The following is a 22,466-nucleotide window of genomic DNA, read 5'->3' on the forward strand; positions in this document are numbered from 1 at the left end:
CAGATTTGGGGAGGGAGGGGAATGTGATCTGGTATTGGGTGAGGGAAAAGGAATGAAGGCCTGAGGCCCAGCAGAAAGAATGAAAACAGGCAATCTCGGGAGGTAGGAGGTTGTAGGTATCCTCCAGAATGCACCAGAGACCTCCCTCGGAGGTGAGAAACTATCAGAACTCAAATGGTGCAGTTAACTAGCTAGCAAGACAATTTCCCTAAACATTGGATTGGCTGTTGGAAATACATATAGATAAAATGGCCGACAGTAGGGAGAAGGAAATTATAGAGCCCACCTCCAGCAGGAAAACAGGGCATCAGATGAGGGAGGGGGTGTTTTTCCCACAGTCACAACTCAGACCCATAATTTTAATAAATTAAAATAAAAAAATTAGAAGTAGCAACACGAAAGCATACCTCCAAGCTAAGGATGGCTGCCATTTTAATAGTGAAGTAGGTAAGGCGGACTGACTACTCTCTTTCTGTTCACAACTGACCGAGTCACATAGATGTAAGTTGTCTACTTACTGATGGTGCCTTTAGAACTTGCCCCAAACTTTCTATGGCAGATTCTTCAAATCTGCTCTTGAAGCCTTGCCAGGCAAATAAGAAAAGTCATATCCTGACTAATCTTGTGGCTCCATACATTAATTTCAATGCTCTCAGATACGCTCAAATTCTGAACAGTTTTCTTGCACAAAATGAGCACAATCCAGTGAGTCAAATCTGTAACACTTTTCTAGTACACGGGATGCTAAAATTTGAAGGCCATGCTCTAAGAAAGTGAGGTGGAAAGAACAAAGCTGTCTCCTGAGAGGCTCTGCCAGTGCCTGACAAATACAGAGGTGGATATTCTCAGTCAACCATTGGACTGAACACAGGGTCCCCAATGCAGGAACTAGAGAAAATACCCAAGGAGCTGAAGGGGTTGGCAGTCGCATAGAAGGAACAACAATGTGAACTAAACAGTACCCCCAGAACTCCCAGGGACTAAACCACCAACCAAAGTGTACACATTGAGGGACCTATGCCTCCAGCCACGTATGTAACAGAGGATGGCCTTGTTGGACATCAGTGGGGGTAGAGGCTCTTGGTTCTGAAAAGGCTTGTTACCCCGGTGTAGGGGAATGCCATGACAGGGAAGCTGGAGTGGGTAGGTTGGTGAGCAGGAGGATGGGGGGGAATGGGACAGGGTGTTTTTGGAGGGGAAATGCAGAAAGGAGATAACATTTGAAATGTAAATTTAAAAATATAATAAAAACTATTTTAAAAAAAAAAAAAAGAAGAAGAAAAGCAGTTTATTAAACCCTGCTTAAAAATAACAACAACTTTGAAACCAATGACAAACCACATTGACACAAAACTGACACAATGGGTATATCTGAACCAAATAGAAAAAGAGCCTCTTTTCAAGATGTTACCTCTATAAGAAAAATTGCCATCACCTGGATAAATAAATGTGTTATGTGATGGACTTTTAAAAAAAAATTATAAATTGAACATTAAGAGAATGAAATTTTTGAGAAATATTCTAGATGTGCATGTCCTATTTTGTTTGTTGTTGCTGATGGTTTTTGTTGTTGTTTTTGTGAATTTGACAGAATATGAAATGTAGGAGAGGGAAACTGCATTGAGGTATTCCTTCCATCAGGCTTTCTATGGTGAATGGATAATATGGAAAGGACACTGCATTAAAGGATGTACTTTTTGGGCAGTTGGTTCTGGGTTGTTTAAGAAAGCAGACTGAGTAAACCAGAAGAAACCAGTAAACTGCACTTCTCCAAGGTTTCTTTCTGCCTCAGCTCATACATTTAAGTTCTGCTGGAGTTCTCGTTCTGACTTTCTTTATGATGGACTGAAAGCTGGCAGGAGTAATAAACCCGTCCTTCACGACATGTTCCTTTAAGCTCTGTGACATTTTCCAGCCACTGATGGTTTACAGGAATTTCAAGGACATCTGTGCCTGGGTCACGTCTGACCTGCACTTCTTGTTTGGGTAAGAAGCACCTGGAGGGAGGGGTCAATAATAGCTCTCGGCAAAGTTTCCACAAACGTGACTACATATTAAAGTCATTGGGACATAAGATACAGACCGTTGACCCGGTAGCCCCTGGAGATTGAAAGGCAATTTCAGTGTTAGAATGCTGACAAAACCCTGCTGTTCCATCACAATCATCCAACTATGAATGACTATTAATCTCTGTAGAGACAAGCCATCATATTTGTGCTGATTTTTTGTGTGTAGATATACACGCTTTTTCAATTTTAACCAATTGAATCTGTACGGCACACACAAATCAAACCTCACTCTATTTCTTCAGAGTAATCATCACAGGAACTGCCTTCCCCCACCAAAACAGGTATTTGAATTTCTCCCAAATCTACTGGATAGAAATCTTTTGGGAAGGGTAGGTGTGAAATAGTTTGGGGTGTTCACTGTACCAAATACTGTGCATGATGCTGAGCCTAATGCAGGACAATAGAAAGGACAGAATTAGACCAAAGCCTCAATAGCTGTTTTTCATAATTGCTTTTCACTATCTAGTCTCAGCTCCTCACCTGCTGCAGAATGGACTTAGGTATTCAATGAGGTAGTTATAACCAAAAAAATAAAAATTATGTCATATTCCTGTAAAGATACAAAAGTACATATTAGCAAAAATCATAAGAATATTTAAAGAGAAACTCATAGAACAAAGACCTGAAAAGAAAGGGAGAACACATCTTCAAAACACACAGGTAAAGACAGTCTTTTTATTTCTTTTAATTCTGTAATTTTAATAATGATACTTATTGTATCATCAAATTGAGCATCAGAAAGAAAATTAAAAACCCAAAGACAAAAAGAAAAATAAGGCTTCTAACAGGCACAAGTTTATCTTCTTATTGATACTATCAGTCAAAAGAAACAGATCATTTTAAAATCTTCATATATTAATTTTACAATGAATAGAAGGTGAGAAGATAAATTTCAAAAATAAAAAATTGCCAATATTTTTGTTACAACTTTACAATTGGTGAAAAAATGAATCTATATGATGAGAGCAGGTGCTAGAAACAGGAAGTTTAGGACAGAACTGAATGTTCTTATATTTCATAATATTTATATAATAACTTTACATTTGAAGTGCTTGATGAAATGCAAAATATTCGCAAAAACGTTTCATGATATTTTAAGTAAGTTTATGATTTTGAATTGAGCTGCAGTAATAGAGTGTATCAACTTTGTGGGCACTTTGTTGAATGAGTGATGGTTCAAACACATCTAAGAACATTTGGTAGTTTGTTTCCCTACCTAGACTGAAAACAAAGATTTACTGAATTCTGACTGCACACTTGTGCTTTTTACTTCATCTTCATATTTAAATGCTCAGAACTTTTAGGCTCCCCATATTTCTAAGGCCTTATTTGTTTATTTTTGTTTGTTTGTTTGTATCCTATTCTTTAAATCAGTCTTTGATTAACCTAAAATAGTTTAATGATAACATTTCATATTTGCATTATTGTAATTTCTTTTTAGTGAGTCTCCTTGCTTTCCTTCCATCCTTCTAAGTCCTTTCCCCTTCACACTGTCCTCTTGGTTTGTTTGTTTGTTTGTTTGTTTGTTTGTTTGTTTGTTTGTTTTGTTTTTTGGATTGGGGGGGTTGCCATTATTTGCATGTCTGCTTCTCTTCTCCAATTTCCACTGTGAAGGGATGTTACTCTCAGGTGTCAGTACCTCCTAATTTCTCTCAGATGCAAAATCTAGTTTCATGACTGCGTATTTTAAATCTGAATTTAATATTGATTTCTGTGTAAAATGCTTGTTTAAAAATATCATGGGTCTATCCTGGAGCTGAAGTGTAAAAAAACTGAATTTCAAGACTTCTGTAAAATGTCACACCTTTGGGAATTTGCTCTATTCAAAGTCTTAATGGAAAGAAGTATAGTTATGGTGACACATGGAAGCATGAGCCACATAGTCTACATTGATGGGCAAAGCAGCATCAGTGGAATGTTGCTTCTTTTCCTTGTTAAGAATCAGATTTTGTCATTTCGACTTCAGTGAAGGGATATGTTATGTCACAGAAGTATATTTTCTCCCATAAATTGAGATTATTCCTTCCAGAGCTTCATGCTCATCTTCATATACAGAGCTCTTGTTGTAAAATCAGGAAGAGTCGCTATTTTCAGGGTCACAGCCTGAGTAGTTCCTCAGGCTCTAATAGATGACTTTACACTTGTGCACATTTTGACACATTAAGTGGATTCAAAGTGTTTTTAAAAAGAGCTCACAGAGATGGGAGAGAAAAGTGGATAGAGAAAAGAGATACAAAAGGATTGGAGGAGAAAGAATGGTAGATTTAATAAAAAAATATGACAAGAGCACATGAAAATTTCAAACCATAACAAAAAAATAAACATATTTATTGCTTTATGTATTTGCATCTTCTTTTGGAGGAAGGATGTAGAGTCAACAAGGCAGAGGATAGGAAGGTCAATAAAAAAAGAGAAAGGAGGATGTACAAATATCAACGTTGTGTAATAAAACCACACGTAATCTCGTTATTTCATATTCACCTAAAATCATGCAAAATGTATATTTGTATGCATATATACATATACATGAATACCTGTATATATACACATATATATGCATACATATATACATACATATGCATATATATATATATTCATATATGAATTTAGTTGCCTGTCAGAACACACACACACACACACTTAGGACACAGTACTCAGATCATTTGAGATAGATGTAAACTGAAAGCCTTATTACTTAGTCTAGATTTTATGGTACCAGAAATTGTTAGATAAGCTTCCAAGGGAGGGAATCAATTCATATTCCTACCCAGCTGTAACACATTGGAAACACAACAGTGACTAGCATGTGAAGATGTTTATAGAAGTGGCACCACATTTTGGTGGTAACCAAATGCTGTCTAATTGGACTCTCGGCCTTAAAAGCATGGGAGAAAAGAAGACTCATACTGCAACCCTAGTGAAGTTCCTGCCTCTAATTAGGTCATGGACCTTAGAGGAGAAACTACTACCACTTCTCTGTTAGATCAGCATAACTCCTAATTATATTCTAAAACTGTGTGTATGCACACAGGTAAGTGTAGCTACCAAACCCAATGAAAGAAGGTGCTTTGTATAACAAATAGAGAGTGTCACAAAAAAACACAACTGGATACATTGCAAGCACCAATAGATCAATTGTTGGAAGTCCAACCAAAATAGGTACACTTATATTGCAGTTCCTGTATATATTGGTCAGTGAATATCATTGAAAAGGAGATAAAACAATTATAAGATATGGAATTTTAGAAAATCTGCGGTGATCTTTCGATACATATGCAGCTAGAGACAAGAGCTCCGGGGTACTGGTTAGTTCATCATGTTGTTCCACCTATAGGGTTGCAGATCCCTTTANCTCCTTGGGTACTTTCTCTAGCTTCTCCATTGGGAGCCCTGTGATCCATCCAATAGAGGCCAATTGGACTTGCAAACTTTATATGCCCCAATACAGGGGAATGCCAGGGCCAAAAGAATGGGAATGGGTGGGTAGGGAAGTGGGGGGGGGGTATGGGGGACTTTTGGGATAGCATTGGAAATGTAATTGAGGAAAATACGTAATTAAAAAAAAAGAAAATCTGCGGTGAAACAATCTTTTCTAGAAGCTCAAATAAATAAGCAAGAAGTTGCATAAATAAAGAAATGGCAATATCTATATACATGCTAACATGGAAGGGGAAAACCTTCTAGGGAAACCCTCCCTATGCAAAGAATTACTTATAATATGATTGTGGAGAGATAAATAATTAACTACTCCCAGGAATATATTCTGTAATTATTTGTCTAATACAAAGTGGATAGCTCTGAAACTACATACATACAAACAACAAACAGTTTCAGCAGGTATATTTGTATATTTGATAATAGATACACATACATACGTATGTATAGTGATAATAATCAGAAAAGAAGATATTTTTACTTTGAGAGAAGCTAGGATATAAAAGGGTTGGCATGGGGTGCAGGAGGGAAGAAAAGGAATCAATTATGTTTTAATTAGAATAGCAAAACAAAGAAACAACTGTAAGGATACATTTGGAGCAGTGTAGAATTAACATGCAAATAGGCATTTCTAAAAGAAGGAATCGTTGGTTGCACAATATCTTGTATACACAAAATGGGATGGGATTAACATACAGGTATGTCACTGACAATATACATTGTTTTCCATATTTTAAAACAAATTATTCACCCTCTAAATTGTCACAGTGTATTTTTATCCACTGGTATGCTGGTAAGTCTTGTGACAGCTTGTAAGAACTAATTTTTCTTAATTAATTAAAGGATTTATTTTGGTTAACATTTGTAAAGTAGATATAATCTATCAAGGCACTTAAGGCATGTAAAACACGTAAAACAGGATATAAACATTACAACAGAAAGAAGCTCCTGGGAGAATATTTTTTTAATATTCAGAGCCAGATGTTAAATACATGCCAATATTAAAACAAAATTGTTAAGAATTTATTTATATTTTTGAAAATATATAAACAACAGCAATAACCTTGATATTCATAAGTTTGTAGCAAATTTACTGACTTACTGTAGTTCTGCATATCTCTCCCTGATTTTACCATTCAGAGAGTAGGGTTGGTATGTTGACAGTCACTATAATGGGGATAAGTATAGCCCCAAAGAATCAAATACCAACTCAGAGCTTTTTATAGCAAGGAATGCTAAACACTAGAGCAACATCGTTTAAACCTATAATAGATATGTGCGCTCTTAATCGAGATATTCACAGGAGTATGACACTACTTGCCCCTTCTTTGACCTCACACATAGGACCCAAATATATGCCAGTCTCAAAAGACTGAGTTGTAATTTAAAATACATCTGGATTCAGGAGTATTGGTAGGCTTCATGGTCTCAAGTATGTGGCTAAAATTTCTGTGTCAGTTCTTCTATGTGAGAAGTATGGAAAGCTTTGGGCTCTTACACATTGTCATAAAGATTAATTTTAAAATATGCATGCAGTAGTCCTTCCAATCCCACTTCTCCTCACCTCCTTGGAGGAGCACAAACTTGCTGTTATAATTATTTTGGATATTATTGAAATGTTAGCTAACACCCACCATCCCCTTTAATTTGCAGAAATTAAATTCAATGTAAATAAAAAGGTCCTGACTAAACCCAGCAACCTCTTCCCCAGATTAGAACAAAGATAAGAGTTTCTGTAAAGATCTATGATTATATATATATATATGGGTTATATATTTATATATGGGTTATATATATATATATGGGTTATATATATATATGGGTTATATATATATGGGTTTGAAGCCATTTCTTATCTGAGTTGTGACATTTCTATATTTAATGGTCCCATTTTGTTCAGAACTCTTCTAGTATATTATCAATGAAAAAAAACAAAGAGGAAAGCAAGCAGAATTCATTAGTGTCATATCCATCTAGCAGCTAACGAAACCAAGTTTTGGACTACAGGGTTATTCTGTAGGATAGAGAAGATCACACTGCCCTGCTTTACTGGCTTGTCTGCAGCCAGTCCACATAGACCATGCAGCCAGTCCACATAGACCATGCAGCCAGACCACATAGACCATGCAGCCAGTCCACATAGACCATGCAGCCAGACCACATGGACCATGCAGCCAGTCCACATAGACCATGCAGCCAGACCACATAGACCATGCAGCCAGACCACATAGACCATGTGTTTTCTCCATGTTTATGCAGTTACATTCATATAGCAACCTCCTGCACCATTGTTCTTTCTTTCTCACACCAATATGTGCTCTTCTTTCTCCATATGTACAGTCCAATAGCTCAAAATGTGCCCAGAAACACAGTGACTTAATTTAACTAAAATGTCTAACAAAGACATTTTAAGCAAACAGGAAATGAATCCCCTAAAACAGATGTTTAAGTTATGGAATTAAGTTTTTCTTTTACTGCTTTCATTGATACTAAAACCTGGCATCACATTAAAATATGTAGTTTATTAAAATAAAATACATTTAATACATACACACATGTATCCCTAAACATACATAGTGTTCTTTTGTTAGACTATGTGTGGTAGTGGGGGAGGGGGGTACTGACAGTGTCTTATATATGGTGAACAAGAGTTTCAGCTCTGTGCCACAGGGCTAGTCATAAGTGGGTTTTTATTTCTAATAAGTATATTCTATATTCCTCATTTGCGGCTTTTTCTTCTCTCTCTTTATCCCTAAGGACAATATTTTCAAGTAGCAATTTTTTAAAATTGCTTTTTCTGAACTGAAATATTTCTTAGAAAATGGGTTTAATTTTATTATATTTTAATACACACATGACAAATGGTAATTTACACAAATCCAAATGTACAAAAGGAGAGGAATTATGTTTATAACTTTATCAACATGTCCTTCCCCTTTTTTGAAAATGCGAAATCCAATGAAATATGACTGAGAAGGATACCATCAACAAAAATATTTGGCAGTCAGAATCCTATGGTTCTACAGAAATTCACAATTGATACTTACTATGCCTTCTCAGTCTAGATATTTTTTTGTTGTTCCCAGAACGTGACATATGTACGCTAACACAAAATATACCCTGTAGTTTGCTCCAAATGTCAATCAACATGCAATTTTGTGTTGTAAGTTTAGTCATTGTAGCTTTAAGATTAGTAGTGAACAAGAGAGTGTCTGTTTAGTCTAACTGCTACCTCCTAGCACAGTCTGCTCTCTCTACATCCATTTATTTCAGCTGAGGATGTTGTCACTCTTTCATGAATGAGGTCTGTTCTGAAGCAGTCTTTGAAAGTTTTGTTCAAAGAGCTGCAAGGAAAGTGAGGTATTAGCTTTCTTGACTTTTAGAAATAGCGGATAGGGGAAACGCAGTGCCAGGGCACTATATCTGAGGCATGTTTCCTAAAGCGTAGCCCATTCGCAACTTACCACAAGATGCCACTTCATCTGTCTGGTCACCACAGTCATCCTCTCGGTCACATAGCCATGCTGTGGGAATGCAGCGCCCATTTCCACAAGAAAATTGATCAGCCTGGCAGGTCCTGGCTGCAAAGATCCATTTATAGGCAAAGAATAAATTCATAGACTTTGAGTAATGACACATGCAATATCAGTTTTACAATAAAGGTTATGCTTATCTTAGCTCATTTTTAAGTTTTGATATTTTAATTTAATTATATCTCTCCCTCCCCATTCCATCCTCCAAACTCTCCCACTTACTCCCTCCCACTCTCCTTCAAAGCCATGGCTTCTTTTTTAAATTATATATATATATATATATATATATATATATATATATATATATGTATATATTATATATATATTTAAAGTAAATTTTTAGTTGAGGTTTTGTAACAATAGGCACTTCTCTGCTCTAAAATGCAAACATGTTGCTTTTCAGTGAAAATAGCAACTAAAATAATTAATATTTCTGGAAAACTTCCTCAAGTGAAGAAAAACCATTATTTTAAAAATTAAAAATTTACCAAATATATGATTCTAAAATTTTATTGAACTGAATTTCATCCAACATGGTATTAATATATATATATATATATATATATATATATATATATATATATATTTATGTCTAGTGTTTGCTGCAAACTAAGAAACTGTTTTCCTGTAATGCCACAAGAAGCTGTGAGCATATCTCAAGATAGCAAGGTTCTAATCCTGGCTCAGAATTGTTCCTTCATTTAACAGTCCTAGGTGTACTTGATTCTTCATTGCTAGTGAACTCTCTATGTGAAGTGAGAATACAGAAATATTTCCTAAAACATATATTTGGCCTAAGACTTTAAATGTACTCCTTTTAGAGCTGTATAAAGTGATACATAACTTCTTTGATCACTATGCTCAAAACTTTGCTTTGGGCTCTTCTAAGGGCTGCAATGAATACAAATATGCAAAATTGCTTGTGTTAGGGAAAATTAGTAGGTTGAAGAAACTGGATTCCACAGGCTTCACTTTGCCCTTTCTAATTGGTCAGGTCAACATTGAAGTGCTTAAGAGTGATTTGATTTGTTGTTCTTCCCCAGACTCCAGGACTGAGGGCGCTGTGTACTTGTTACTTTTAATATTTAATTGTCATTTTTCTCTTGGAAACAGAAATGTGCATTGAGTAGGATTATCCCACTCATTATGTCTTTCCAACTGAAAAGTGTTCTCTCTTCCTCGCAAGAGAGAACAGCCATAGTGACAAATTTCTTCTTCTCTAAGTAGAAACATAGGGTTTTTATTTGGTTGTTTAAATAATTTAACTTAAGTTCTAATAATAACCTACATAGAAGTAATTTGAAATATCTTCATAAAGGTACAGAGAGAGAGAGACAGAGAGAGAGAGACAGAGAGAGAGAAAGATAGAGACAGAGAGAGACAGAGTCAGAGAGAGAGAGAGACAGAGTCAGAGACTGAGACAGAGACAGAGAAAGAGAGCAAGAGCAAGAGCAAGAGCAAGAGCAAGAGCAAGAGCAAGAGCAAGAGCAAGAGAAAGAGCAAGAGAAAGAGAAAGAGAAAGAGAAAGAGAAAGAGAAAGAGAAAAGAGAAAGAGAAAGAGAAAGAGAAAGAAAGAGTTGTGATCAGTTTTAGTGAATATTTTGAAGATTACCCAAAATTGAGATTTTATTCTTAGGATTGATATCATAGACTGGAGGTGCTTTTCCTATCATCATAGAACTTACAGTTATAATCTTTAGGAATGTTATCACAATGTGTATTTTACTGTACAGATAAGGCCTTAAAATCAAATACTGTATATAGTACCTATTTCCATTTTGGAAACTGATTACTTGTGTTTAATTAACACATTTTAAGTATTCTAATAAATGTATGAAGTTCTGAAGTTTTCATTTTTTAATTTTAAATAACATTAAATATTTCTAATTGCCATTTTAATTGGCTTACTTTACCAATTTTCTTTTCAATTATCCTAAGTTGCAAAATAAACTCAATGAAGGTCTTAGCTAATTTTATATAATTGTGCCAATTTTTTATGAAACATCAGAAACAATGCAGAAGCATACACCCAGGTATCGGCTTTAGTTTATTGGATAAAGAAGGCTAGGAATGTGAAGGAGATAAACAAGTTCCCCTTATATATCTCTGCATTTCTTCGTGGTTACAGGCAATTATTTTCACCTTTCACATTTTAAGAGAAATTTAACAAAGGCTCTTGTTTTCCACAATTCTTTCTTTCTCCTTAATCTTTTCACTCCCCTTTTTCTTGTCTTTAGGGTTCTTCCCTTTTTTCTTCATCTATTCTTTCTCTGTGACTTTCCTTCCACCTTCCTTCCTTTTGGATATTATTCTTTATTGATTTTAAGGGAAACCATTATCAGATAGTTTATCTCCATTTAATTCTAAATTTGTATCATCATGATGTATTAAATTTATGTAATCTACTGTTCTTTGACTTTATATTCTTGTTAATACAGTCTTTCCTTTCAATCTCTCTATTGATTCTAGCAGAGCTTTCTTAGATGGGTTGTTCTTATTAGTGAGATAATAAAAAGAACTTCTCAGACTCATTCATATAGCAGGGGCAAGTGTGTGTGCCCTTCATTATTGCAGCGAAATTGCAGGAACTGCTATAGCCCATGACTCAGAATTTGCTACATATTTATTGAAGATATTATGACAAGAAAATGCTGGAATTCACTATCTCTTCTAATCATGGAGAAAAGCAATTTTCTTTCTCTGCCTGAGAAATTTAAATGATTTCAGATGAGAAAGATATTTTATCCCTTAAGTCTCTAAGTTTAGCCTTCCAGACATAACCAGATCGGCAGAATTAGCACTTTCAAATCAATGGACTCACTAAGAGACAACACAGGGTTTTCTTTTTTAGGCCTCTGCTGCATCAGATGTAATTAGTTTGTTGGTGATGTTAGACTAGTGGCCCTGAAGGACTCTAATTTTACGGCAAATGGTACCCTAAAGAGGAACTTAGTGCCTTTTTCAAAATTGTTTATCTAGCAGTTGAATCAGAATTTAACTCTCACAGTATGAGTGTTTCGGCTCATCACGGCTGCCATGTAGCTGAGTGGAACCATGGAGTGTGAACACTGTAGGAGAAGTCTTTTCAAGCAAAGCAGTCAGAAACATCACCTTTGCTCCATTTGGAACAAAGCACTCTGTTCAGACAACACCTACTGGCGTATTCCTGTAACCCCAGAAGTGGTGCAGGGGAGGCAGGAAGATGATAAATTCAAGAGTAGCCTGACCTACGTTATAAAACCCCAATTCAAAAACCCAAGGTCTGGGCAGGTACCTCAGTGGTACAGCATTTGGACACTACATGGAAGATATTGGGTATTTTCCCCGGCATTATAAGAGAAGACAGGGAAGTAACTCTTTTTAGTTTATCTTGTAAAACGTCTAATTTTATTACACCACTTATTTTAATGTAATTATACCTTCACGTTTAGTAGTGCACATTTAATCAAAATTGTTGGATGATGTGAGGACAAGAATATTGTACAATATAATTATAGTTCACTGATGGAAGAAAATGTTGGCTTAAGATTGCCTAGGTGCAAGTGTTGGCATTAATAACATTAGCTAGAAGAAACTGATTTTCAAAATCTAACTACCACCCATTTAGGCCTCTGAAAATCTCTTTGAATTAGATAAAGGGAATTAGAATCTTGAGGGAAAACAGCTGCTTTTTGCAACTGTGTCTGCTCCTCTTTTGACCCATGCATGTTCTGCTACCATTCTAGGTGCCTTCTCTAACTTGTTCCTATTATTTAAGCCACCCCTGCCCCAACCCTATAAGCTGACAGTTGGTAATTAGCTCCTGGTCAAATGTTTCTATCACAAAGAGAGGTTACCAACTATGATAAATGCATGTCGATGTCTGACAGCCACATCTAATTTAGTTCTTCATATTTGCCACAGAATTTTGTTTCATATTATTTAAGAAAAGTAAACTATAGGTTCACCTTAAGGGCCATGGAGTCTTTTCCACACATTGACCTTCCTTGCACAGGCCTGACCCCTTACTTTCTTTCACCTCTTTAAATATTTTGAAGTCTATACATGAATGTATAAGTGACATATAGAATTTACAGTTCATAGATCTTGTAAACAATAATTTTTGTATTTTTAATTTTATACAAGAGTTTAAAAACTCATTCCTTTTGACATTTGAGTATGAGATTGTTACTATACGTGATAATATACAAATTGATCTAGTATCCTACTCATTTAAAATTGAGTTGGTTTGGGAGTATTTTAATTCTAGCTCTCAGATAAAGAACTTCTCAAGTTTTTCCATGCCTGGGCATTAATTGCTGTGGGAAAGTAGATGTTTCAGAGTTGAACATTTATAAATTTTGAAACTTATTTATCAAATGGTATTATACTATAAAAAGTCAATTTATGCATTCAACAAGAATATATTGTCTCTTTTCCCCAGTAATATCACCAAAACTTCTTTTTAATCAAATTATTTACTTCCTATGTAAGAATTTTATTATTACATATGGATTTTTCTTATACATTTGTAAGAGTTTAACAATGTGTCCTTCAAGAGCTCTTCCCAAATACTTTCTTCTTCTTATGAGCCTAAGCTTTCCTTTCTGTGAGGAAACACCATGACCAAAAGCCACTTGATGAGGAAAGCATGTATTTAATATTGTAGCTCTCAAATCATAGATAGAGATCAGCAAGAGATGTAAGAATAGGAACACCAGGCAGAAGCCTGGAGGACATAACTGAAGCAGAGGCCACATTTAGTGTGGAACACTGCTTAGTAGCATGCTTTCCACATCCTGCTAAGGTTAATTTCGTATAACTTGCCATGACACAGTGAGCTAGGTTCTGCTGTATTATTTACCACATAAAAACATGCAAAACAGGCTTGTCCACAGGCCAATCTAGTGTAGATATTTTATCAACTGAGGCCCTTGCTTCTAACATGGCATGCATCCAGTCAACAAAAACTGGACAGAATAAACTCAGTGTGGTTCAACTTTAGATTTTGCATCCTGCATAACAATATCTGGCTAATAGGTCTTTCTGCTTGTCCTTGCTCTCTGTCTACAAGTGAAAGTACTACATACTTTTGATCATTCTATTATCAATGCCATGATAAATATTTACTGATTCATGTGGGGAAATCCTAAAGGAACACAATAGAAAATGGATCTCTAGACTGAGAAGATTCCCATTTAAATAGAAACCATCCCATGTAAACTGATGAGGAAGACGTTTTATGATAAAAAGAAAAATCCGTTTTGAGCCTTTTCACTTAAAATAGACCTTCACATATGCACCTAGATTTTACAACCCAGGAGGGATAAGCCACTTGTCCAGGTATGGCAAGCCATATAAACTGTTATTTATTTGAGTAAGATGAAATGGATGTATATCGTATCTTAACCACACATTTCACACATTTTAAAGATAAAAGTGCTATTTTTTCTCTTTATTTTTTTATTTGAGGTTCAAGTTTTATTTCATAGATACCAACTGCTTAAAATATACTGACATGAATGTACTGACCTTTTAGTGAGGAGTATAACTCAAAATGGTATTCAGCATGTTGTGTTTTATTTCATAATGGATTATAGGAATCCAGAACTGTAGAAATAACACTAATCAGGATTGATTGTTTCGTTTGCTCTTTCATAGTAGTACTTTTATTTTATCACTGTTGTTAGTTATCTGAACACAACTGTTCTTATATAAATCATATGGAATGAAGCAAAATTAGTAATTACTATGAAAAAGAAGGTGTGATACTATAAAATGAGTCTCTCAATTTTAAAGCAAAAATCTCTCCCTGTTTATGATCAGGATGTAATGAAGCACATATTTTTGAATTAAACCCTAATCTTAAAAGTTTAGTATGTGCATTAGTGTTCTGAAAAGCTTCATTGCAAATTAAAGTCGCATTCAGTGTGACTTTCCCAAAGTCAAGTTGGATGCACGTAAAATACGAGATAATATGGTGTATAGTACAGTTTAGTCCAAAGGTTTAGGCAAGCTCTGCTAGATTTTATTTACAAAATAAAAGATCTTTAAAAAAGCCCTCAAGGTCTTGAGATGTATTTTTGTTTTAACACATACCACATTACAACACACACACACACACACACACACACACACACACACACACACTCATGATTTAAGAAATTTATAAACTAATCAGTACCCCCAGAGCTCATGTCTCTAGCTGCATATGTAGCAGAAGATAGTCTACTCTGTCATTGAGAAGAGAGACCACTTGGTCTAGCAAACTTTATATGCCCCAGTACAGGGGAAAACCAAGGCCAAGGCCAACACCTTGCTCTCTCCCTCTTACTCTCTCTGTCTTACTCTCTTAAGCTTTTACTTTCTTTACTCTCTCTCTCTAAGCCCCCACTCTCTCTAAACCCCCTCTCTCTCTAAGCCTTCACCTTTCTTACTCTCTATCTCTCTTTCTCTCTTTCCCTTCCCCCTTCTTTCCTCTTGGACATAGCTGGTCTTTCTCTCTCTCTTTTTATCTTCTCTCTTTCCCCTTGCTTTTCTACAATAAAGCTCTAAAACTATAGACTATCTCTGTTCATCAAGGCCCGGACTAAGGACTCTCACCTTCGTGGGAACTTCTCTCCCTCTGCCTTCTTCCTGTGTCTTTGGGGTCAAGAGTGTCACCCTGGGGCCCCTATTCTGTCCTCAGCTCCTCTGCCATATCCAGCATGGGATGCCAGAGACTGAGAACTTGGTACTGGGGGCTGCCCCTTGACTACTCCCTCACCATGTGGGGTCAATGGCTTCACACAGCCAGATGCCCGCCCGGGGCTGTGTGGAAAGTGTCCAGCAGTCCTCCCAGGTTCACCTGCCCAGAGCACAGGAACTCTGGCTGGATGCAGGCACTTTCTCCTACTCCCCTCTTCCCCCACACCGATAGCCCCACATACAAGGAGTCAGGAAATTGAACAGAATTGTGTAGCAGTGAGGGATGGGGAACTGGAGCCATCAGAAAGTCCCAGATACCAGGAAAGCAAGATGCTCCCAGGACACAGTAGGACTGACATTAGCTGAAATACCCAACAAAGGGGAGGGAGAACATGTAGAGACCATATCTAGACTTTAGAGATGGTCCCTCATTGAGAGATGGGGCCATTCACCCATCTCAAATATTTTAAACCCAGAATTTCTCCTGTCTAAAGGAAATACAGGGACAAAAAGTGGAGCAGAGACTGAAGGAAAGGCCATCCAGAGACTGTCCTACCTGAGGTTCCATCCCACTTGTAGTCACCAAACTCAGACACTATTGCTGATGCCAAGAAGTGCTTGCTGATAGGAGACTGATATAGCTGTCTCCTGAGAGTTTCTGCCAGAGCATGACCAATACAGATGCAGATGCATGCAGCCAACCATGCGATTAAGCTCAGAAACCCAATGGAGGAGTTAGGGGAAGGACTGAAAGGAGCTGAAGGGGATTGCAACCCCAGAGGAAGAACAGCAATATCAACCAACCAGAGCCCTCAGATTTCCCAAGGACTAAGCCACCAATGAAGAATACCTATGGAGAGACCCATGGCTCTAGCTGTATATGTAGTAGAGGATGGCCTTATATGGGAGGGGAGGCCCTTGATCTTGTGAAGGCTCAATATCCTAGTGTACTGGAGTGTTAGGGCAATGAGGCAGGAGTGGGGTTAGATAGGAGAGCAACCTCATAGAAGCAGGGGTGGGGGGTTGAGATAATGGGTTTGCAGAGGAGAAACTGGAAAGAAGGATAACATTTGAAATATCAATAAATAAAATAAGCAATAAAAAATAAAATTAAAAAGAGAATTAATGGTCCACAGATGGTCAGCAAATCCTTCACCAAAAAGTAAAGTAAAAAATGCCTGTTCATATGATGTCAATTCATGGTAGAAAGTGGTATTACTTTTGCTTTTATCATTACTGTTGTGTACATAGCAAAAAATTTTTTTGGAAAACAAATTTTAGTTATTCCAGTGTCTAACAGAGATTGTTAGAAACTAACAGCTAAAAGACATATATTAAAAAGGTAGGACAGAGAGGGACAAGCTTTTGCACAGGAAAGTCAATGCCAAAAAAGGCAAGTAGGAACAAATATCTCTGTATATGAATTTACTTTGTTACAAAGGCATATAATGGCTCAAAGAGAAGGAGGTGTTGTGTGGCTTGTACAATTTAACATTACAGCATCATTCAATAATCAGTTTTCACCAATTATAGCATCATGTATCACCACACACTAACTTTTTCTCATCATTTGCAGAGCACTGGGCTGCTGCTAGCCAGTGTCATTTTTCAACATTTACCTAGTAATCATGACCTTTCTAGAACTCTTTTGTAAGCTGTACCACCAGCTGTATACTTATATGCAATGAGAAGCTGCCTAGGGAATCAATGATTGATTACAAAGGCATGGATTACATGGAAATATAAATATGCCTAGTATTACTGGGACTTCATGCAGGGAAAAAAACCTGCCTCATATAAATAATGTTCCATGGACAGAAAATTATTCACAAAGGTTTTCAGTAGCAGAAAAAAATAAAAAAAGAAGTATTTTCTCAGGATAAAATAAATAGTTCTCCTTGTGAGGTGGCCAGGACCAGAGTATGCTAATGAATACCTTCTGCTGCCTAGAAAGGTGTAGCATGGACACACCTTACAAGAGATGCTGATTAACTTGCAGCCCACATGTACAGATGAAGTGCCAAATTAATTTGGAAAGCAGAATCATGTTCAAGGTTTAGTAAAACACCATTTGTAATCTGTCCTTTGTGACACCGAACCATGAATTCACTGACCATGGCAGTAATCAGACTGTCAATGCTAACAAAGTTCAAGTAGTTTATCAGCCTGACCTGTGTGATACACCACACATGGGGAGATGATTTATCACATATGTGTGCAGGCCTTTACCTGTGCACGTTTGGTTAGACTCATCTTCATTGCTCCCACAATCATTTGCTCCATCACAAAGCCATCTCTTGGGGATACAACGGTTATTCTGGCATTTAAATTGATCATCCGGACAGCTGTGATTGACTGAAGGGGATGGACACAATTATAATTCATGTTATGAGTATTTTAATTATGGTAACAAAACTATTTCTTTACTTATGTTATATTCTAGTAAATGCTAAAGCTTCTGGCATTAGTTATGTAGGAAATGCTAATATTATAGCCTTTGCTAAATTATAAAGTATATGTTAGAGATAAATAAATTAAATATAAAATAAAATGAAATATATTTAATCTCCAACTTCTACACAAGATATTGCTTAATTTGTTTCTTCTTTGTCACTTACCAAAACTGGTCCCTTAACTCCAGAATACTTAGACATTTGACATCAACCTCAAGGTTCAATATTCAGCAGGGCAATTATATCTCAAAATAATTATTCATACACACACACACACACAGATTTTTTCAAATATTTCTTAAATATTAAATACACTTAATTGTGTTCTAATCCAATCACTTTATTTTGAGATTTGAAGAGAAACAAAAGAAATAAAAATAAAAAATGGCTTGCTTATGACAAAGTTATAATAAAATGAGAATCTATATAATTCCATAATGAAGTATGGTTTCCAGATATAAATGAATAAATATTTAACTAAAAGCAATATTGAAAATGAGAACAACTATCATAAACTGATACACAATTGTGTCTTAACCCTCAAATATCTAATCACAATGGGGAGGCTCTGTATATTAACTTTCTAAATGTGTTTTTCAGTTTCCTAATATGTGCTCTTCCATAGTTTTTTCACAGTTTTGATGTTCTTTTATTTTTGTCAAATGCAGGAATTGTACATTTTCTAAGAAAATATACTTTGTGTAAATTTATTTATAATAAGAAACTTGGTTTATCCCATGTTGTTTCATATCAAATGTGTTCAATTAAAATATGCACCCACAAAACACATGTTTTTAAGATATTCATGGTGACAGAGTTGTTTCCATTCCTTATGAAAGGTTTTTATTTAAGTAAAATGAAATTTTCTTTTAAAAAGAGAAAGCATACATGTGTAGTGTGGTAGTTTGAATATGCTTGGTCCAGGAAGTGACACTGCTAGGACATGTGGCCTTGTTAGAGTGGCATTGTGGAGGTAGGCTTTTAGACCCTCCTCCTAGGTGCCTGAGGATGCTATCTTCTCTTAGCAGCCTTAAGATGAAAGTGTAAAACTCTCAGCTTCTCCCAAGCCATGCCTTGGTCATCGTATCTCTTCACAGCAAGAAAACCCAAGCTAAGACATGTAGTAAGGTGGGTAAGGAGATGGGGAAGATCTGGGATGAGTTCAGTGAGGGAGAAAGTATGGTTAAATGACATTGAATGAATTTATCTAATTTTTTGTTTTTTATTCATGATTAACATTTGCTGTATATTTCAGAGTCTTCAAAAAGTGTTGATGCCCATGAAAACTAAATGTCACACAAATATCAATGTTTTAAAGGAGCAAGATTATGGATGTACACTGTAGTGAAGCTTCTCAAGGACTTTTGTGGCCAGTTCTATTAGCCCATACACTAATATGTCAGAAGCACGGTGACTGTAAGCTTTAGGCCTGAGTTCAAGACGCTGATCTATCTCCATTAATGAAGAAAAAAATAGTTGATCACAGTTTTGTAGTTAGTGATGAGCTAATGAAATACTTGCAGTAATGGGATCAAAGAAATAGTAGGTAGAAGAGTGTGGGGTTAAAATCTAGAATAACCCTCTTCAGTGGTTTGTATTTGCATTGTATTATTGACCTTAAAATAAAGAAATAAAATGTTGTTCAGAATAACTAGTGTTCAAAGAGAATGTTCTACAAGCAGGTAGTCTGTGATGCTTGCTCTATACTTCCTGGCTTATACAGTTCTACTCCTGTACACCCATACTTTTGTGGCAGAGATTCGTTTTTAGAGTAGAGACTGCAAACATGTAACCAACCAGATCTTCCAAGGAGGCTATTGATCTTTTAATAGAGGAACCAGTTGAAGAAACATACTGTTGCAATATAGAATAAGAACTATTATAATATAGGACTAAACAGAATAAAGATGCTAAACTCTAACTGGATGTAGTGAGGTTTATCGACGGTTACAAAAAGTTCCAAAAGAGAGCAGTGAGAATCTATATTAAATTTCATAGACTACTGTCAGTTCATTATTACAGAAAAGGACAGTAAGAAGCATTTTTCTAAATGTCAACAAATAATTCAACACATTAAGAACAAAGGTAAGTAGATGGATGACCAACTAGAAGTTAAACACTTGAGTATATAACTTTAAGCACCTCACAGGTCAGGTAACAGGTCCTGCAACTGCTACAATAAGGAGGACTTGATCCCATAAGAACTATTCTGGACGCAATGTGGAAAGAAAGAATAGCAGGCAACTCTAGAGGAGCACTTGTTGAGTTAATACAAGATAGAAATTTATTTCAACCAGGAAAACAAGAGAAGCAGCGAAGATGAGGCTTAGTTAGGAGACCAGAGAAACAGACGTGCACGTACAGTTGAATATAGCAGATGAAGTGCAGGATGCCAGTCAAAGCCCATGGCCTCTGTGATGGGATAAAAAGTGATGATACTCCAAAATGCTGACTGAAGATGGCATCACAACAGTTAATGATACAAATTATTATGCCAACTATTCCTACAAAATAGCTGAGTTTCCTTAAGTTGACACAATGAAACAAAGGTACAGACAAAAGCATGGAACTGCTAACATGACATAAGTATTGAGATGAACTATTTGTGCTCTGAATTGGTACAAGATTCCCAGGGATAGAAGGAGCCTGATGTAGTGAGCATCCAAAAGGCCCTGTGTGACCCTTTTATTAAAGAGAAGTGGGGCAGTTAAGTCAGGTACTACTTGACATGCTATGTGTGTACAATACTAGGAAACATACTACTCATCCTTACAGAAAATGTTCTTGCAACTCCAAAACGTTTAAAATTGTGTCAATTTGGTATTTAACAGTCAGAGTACACGCAGATAATAGTACAAATGAAAATTAACTGAAGGCCCGTGATTGGAATTCTAGAGAAAGTAGCAATGTGTCCATGCATTCATTACAGTTTATGTATTGAGAAAAGCAGTTAGAAAAAATTTGAGGTGTATATTCTTGTGACCTTTTTTATTCAGAGACCCATTGTTGCATCATATGACTGAATAGACCAATCTTGTGTAGTTTTTGAAAACTATTTCAAACTGTTATGTTTTAATTTCAAACAAATAAAAAGTGAACAGAGTTTATTGAATTATTTCAGTCACTTTAGCTGCAAGAAGTTGTTACCAAAATATATCTCTGAATGTAACCTGTCACTAATCAAATGTAATCTCAGGATAGTATTCTATATGTTTTCCAAAAGTGCCTTATACCCTTCCATGTGAGAAGTGTCCTTATTTTCATCAGGAACATGAACAACAAATCCTCCTCCAGCAAACAATAAATGCTGAGTGGATGTGTAGGTAGGCATACAAAAGCTTCCATTCTTGATTGAGTGTCCCATGTGTATTCCCAGCCATGGCTTGAGCCCATCTATCTACCTAACACTGCTGTCCAAATCCATGACTTCTCCTTGAATTTTCTTTCAGACTTTGTTGCCAAAGAGCAATGGGGTGAAATGTGACATTTGTACCCAAAATTCTGTCTCAAAGGGATTTAACCTGACTTTTCATGTTTGTACAAGCAAAGATCCCAAAGTGTCCTTTGGAACAACATTGTACTGTGGTTGGTCAAAGAACAGACATAGGAAGGATGGGGACAGAGGAGGAAAGCAGACATTGTCTTCAATGCAAAAGAGGTTTTGTATACATTAACATTAAGAAAAGGGGCACTAGGAAAGAAAGTTGAGTAAATTTATACCAGGCATAATTTCAGCTATGTTGTAGGCTACTTTTGTTAGTGCACACACTCACTCCAGAACCTAGAGTTTGAGGTTATTTGAGGGGGAACATACAGCATGTGACAGAGTCCTCGTCACTCCCGTCTAGGCAGTCATCGTCGCCATCACATTTCCATCGTGCTTGGATACAGTGTTTGTTCTTGCAGCGAAACTCTCCAGGTTTACATATATGAAACCTTATTTCTTCAGGATTGACTAAAGTTGAAAAACAAACAGACAATCAAAAAAAAAAAAAAAACCAAGATGTATGCGTAATACTAAGTCCTTAAGTTTCTTGAGCTATGACTCATGGAGCATTTCAGTTGCTTTAGAACCCCACAGAAATGAGGTCATACAGTGTTTGTCTTTTCCTTTTTTTTTTTTTTTTGGCTTATTTATTCACCATGCTCTCCATACTCATAGTAAGTATTAAGTAATAAGGTTTCAGTCACATAAAAAGGTGACTAATGGTCAGTGTGCACATGTACACATAAAGGCTAAGCTCAGTGCAGGGTTTTAGGTGGAGAGGAAATGAGGAAGGTGCTGGTCAAAGAGGCAAAATTGAAGAAAT

General features: G+C 36.3%; 1 protein-coding gene across 3 annotated transcripts in view; it reads right to left on the bottom strand.

Moving 5' to 3' along the window:
- The window catches only part of Lrp1b (LDL receptor related protein 1B), a 1,970,757-nt gene that overhangs the window by 783,259 nt on the left and 1,165,032 nt on the right, over positions 1–22,466 (bottom strand). For all 3 annotated transcript variants that reach the window (XM_029472167.1, XM_021181392.2, XM_029472172.1), the window contains exons 16-18: positions 21,971–22,111; positions 17,933–18,058; positions 8,969–9,085 (exon numbers count right to left, since the gene is read on the bottom strand). In XM_029472167.1, the coding sequence (XP_029328027.1) occupies positions 8,969–9,085; positions 17,933–18,058; positions 21,971–22,111 (384 nt within the window). The remainder of the gene's footprint in view (positions 1–8,968; positions 9,086–17,932; positions 18,059–21,970; positions 22,112–22,466) is intronic.

The sequence above is a fragment of the Mus caroli genome, chromosome 2 (assembly GCF_900094665.2).
Source record: "Mus caroli chromosome 2, CAROLI_EIJ_v1.1, whole genome shotgun sequence".
Classification (NCBI taxonomy): Eukaryota; Metazoa; Chordata; class Mammalia; order Rodentia; family Muridae; genus Mus; species Mus caroli.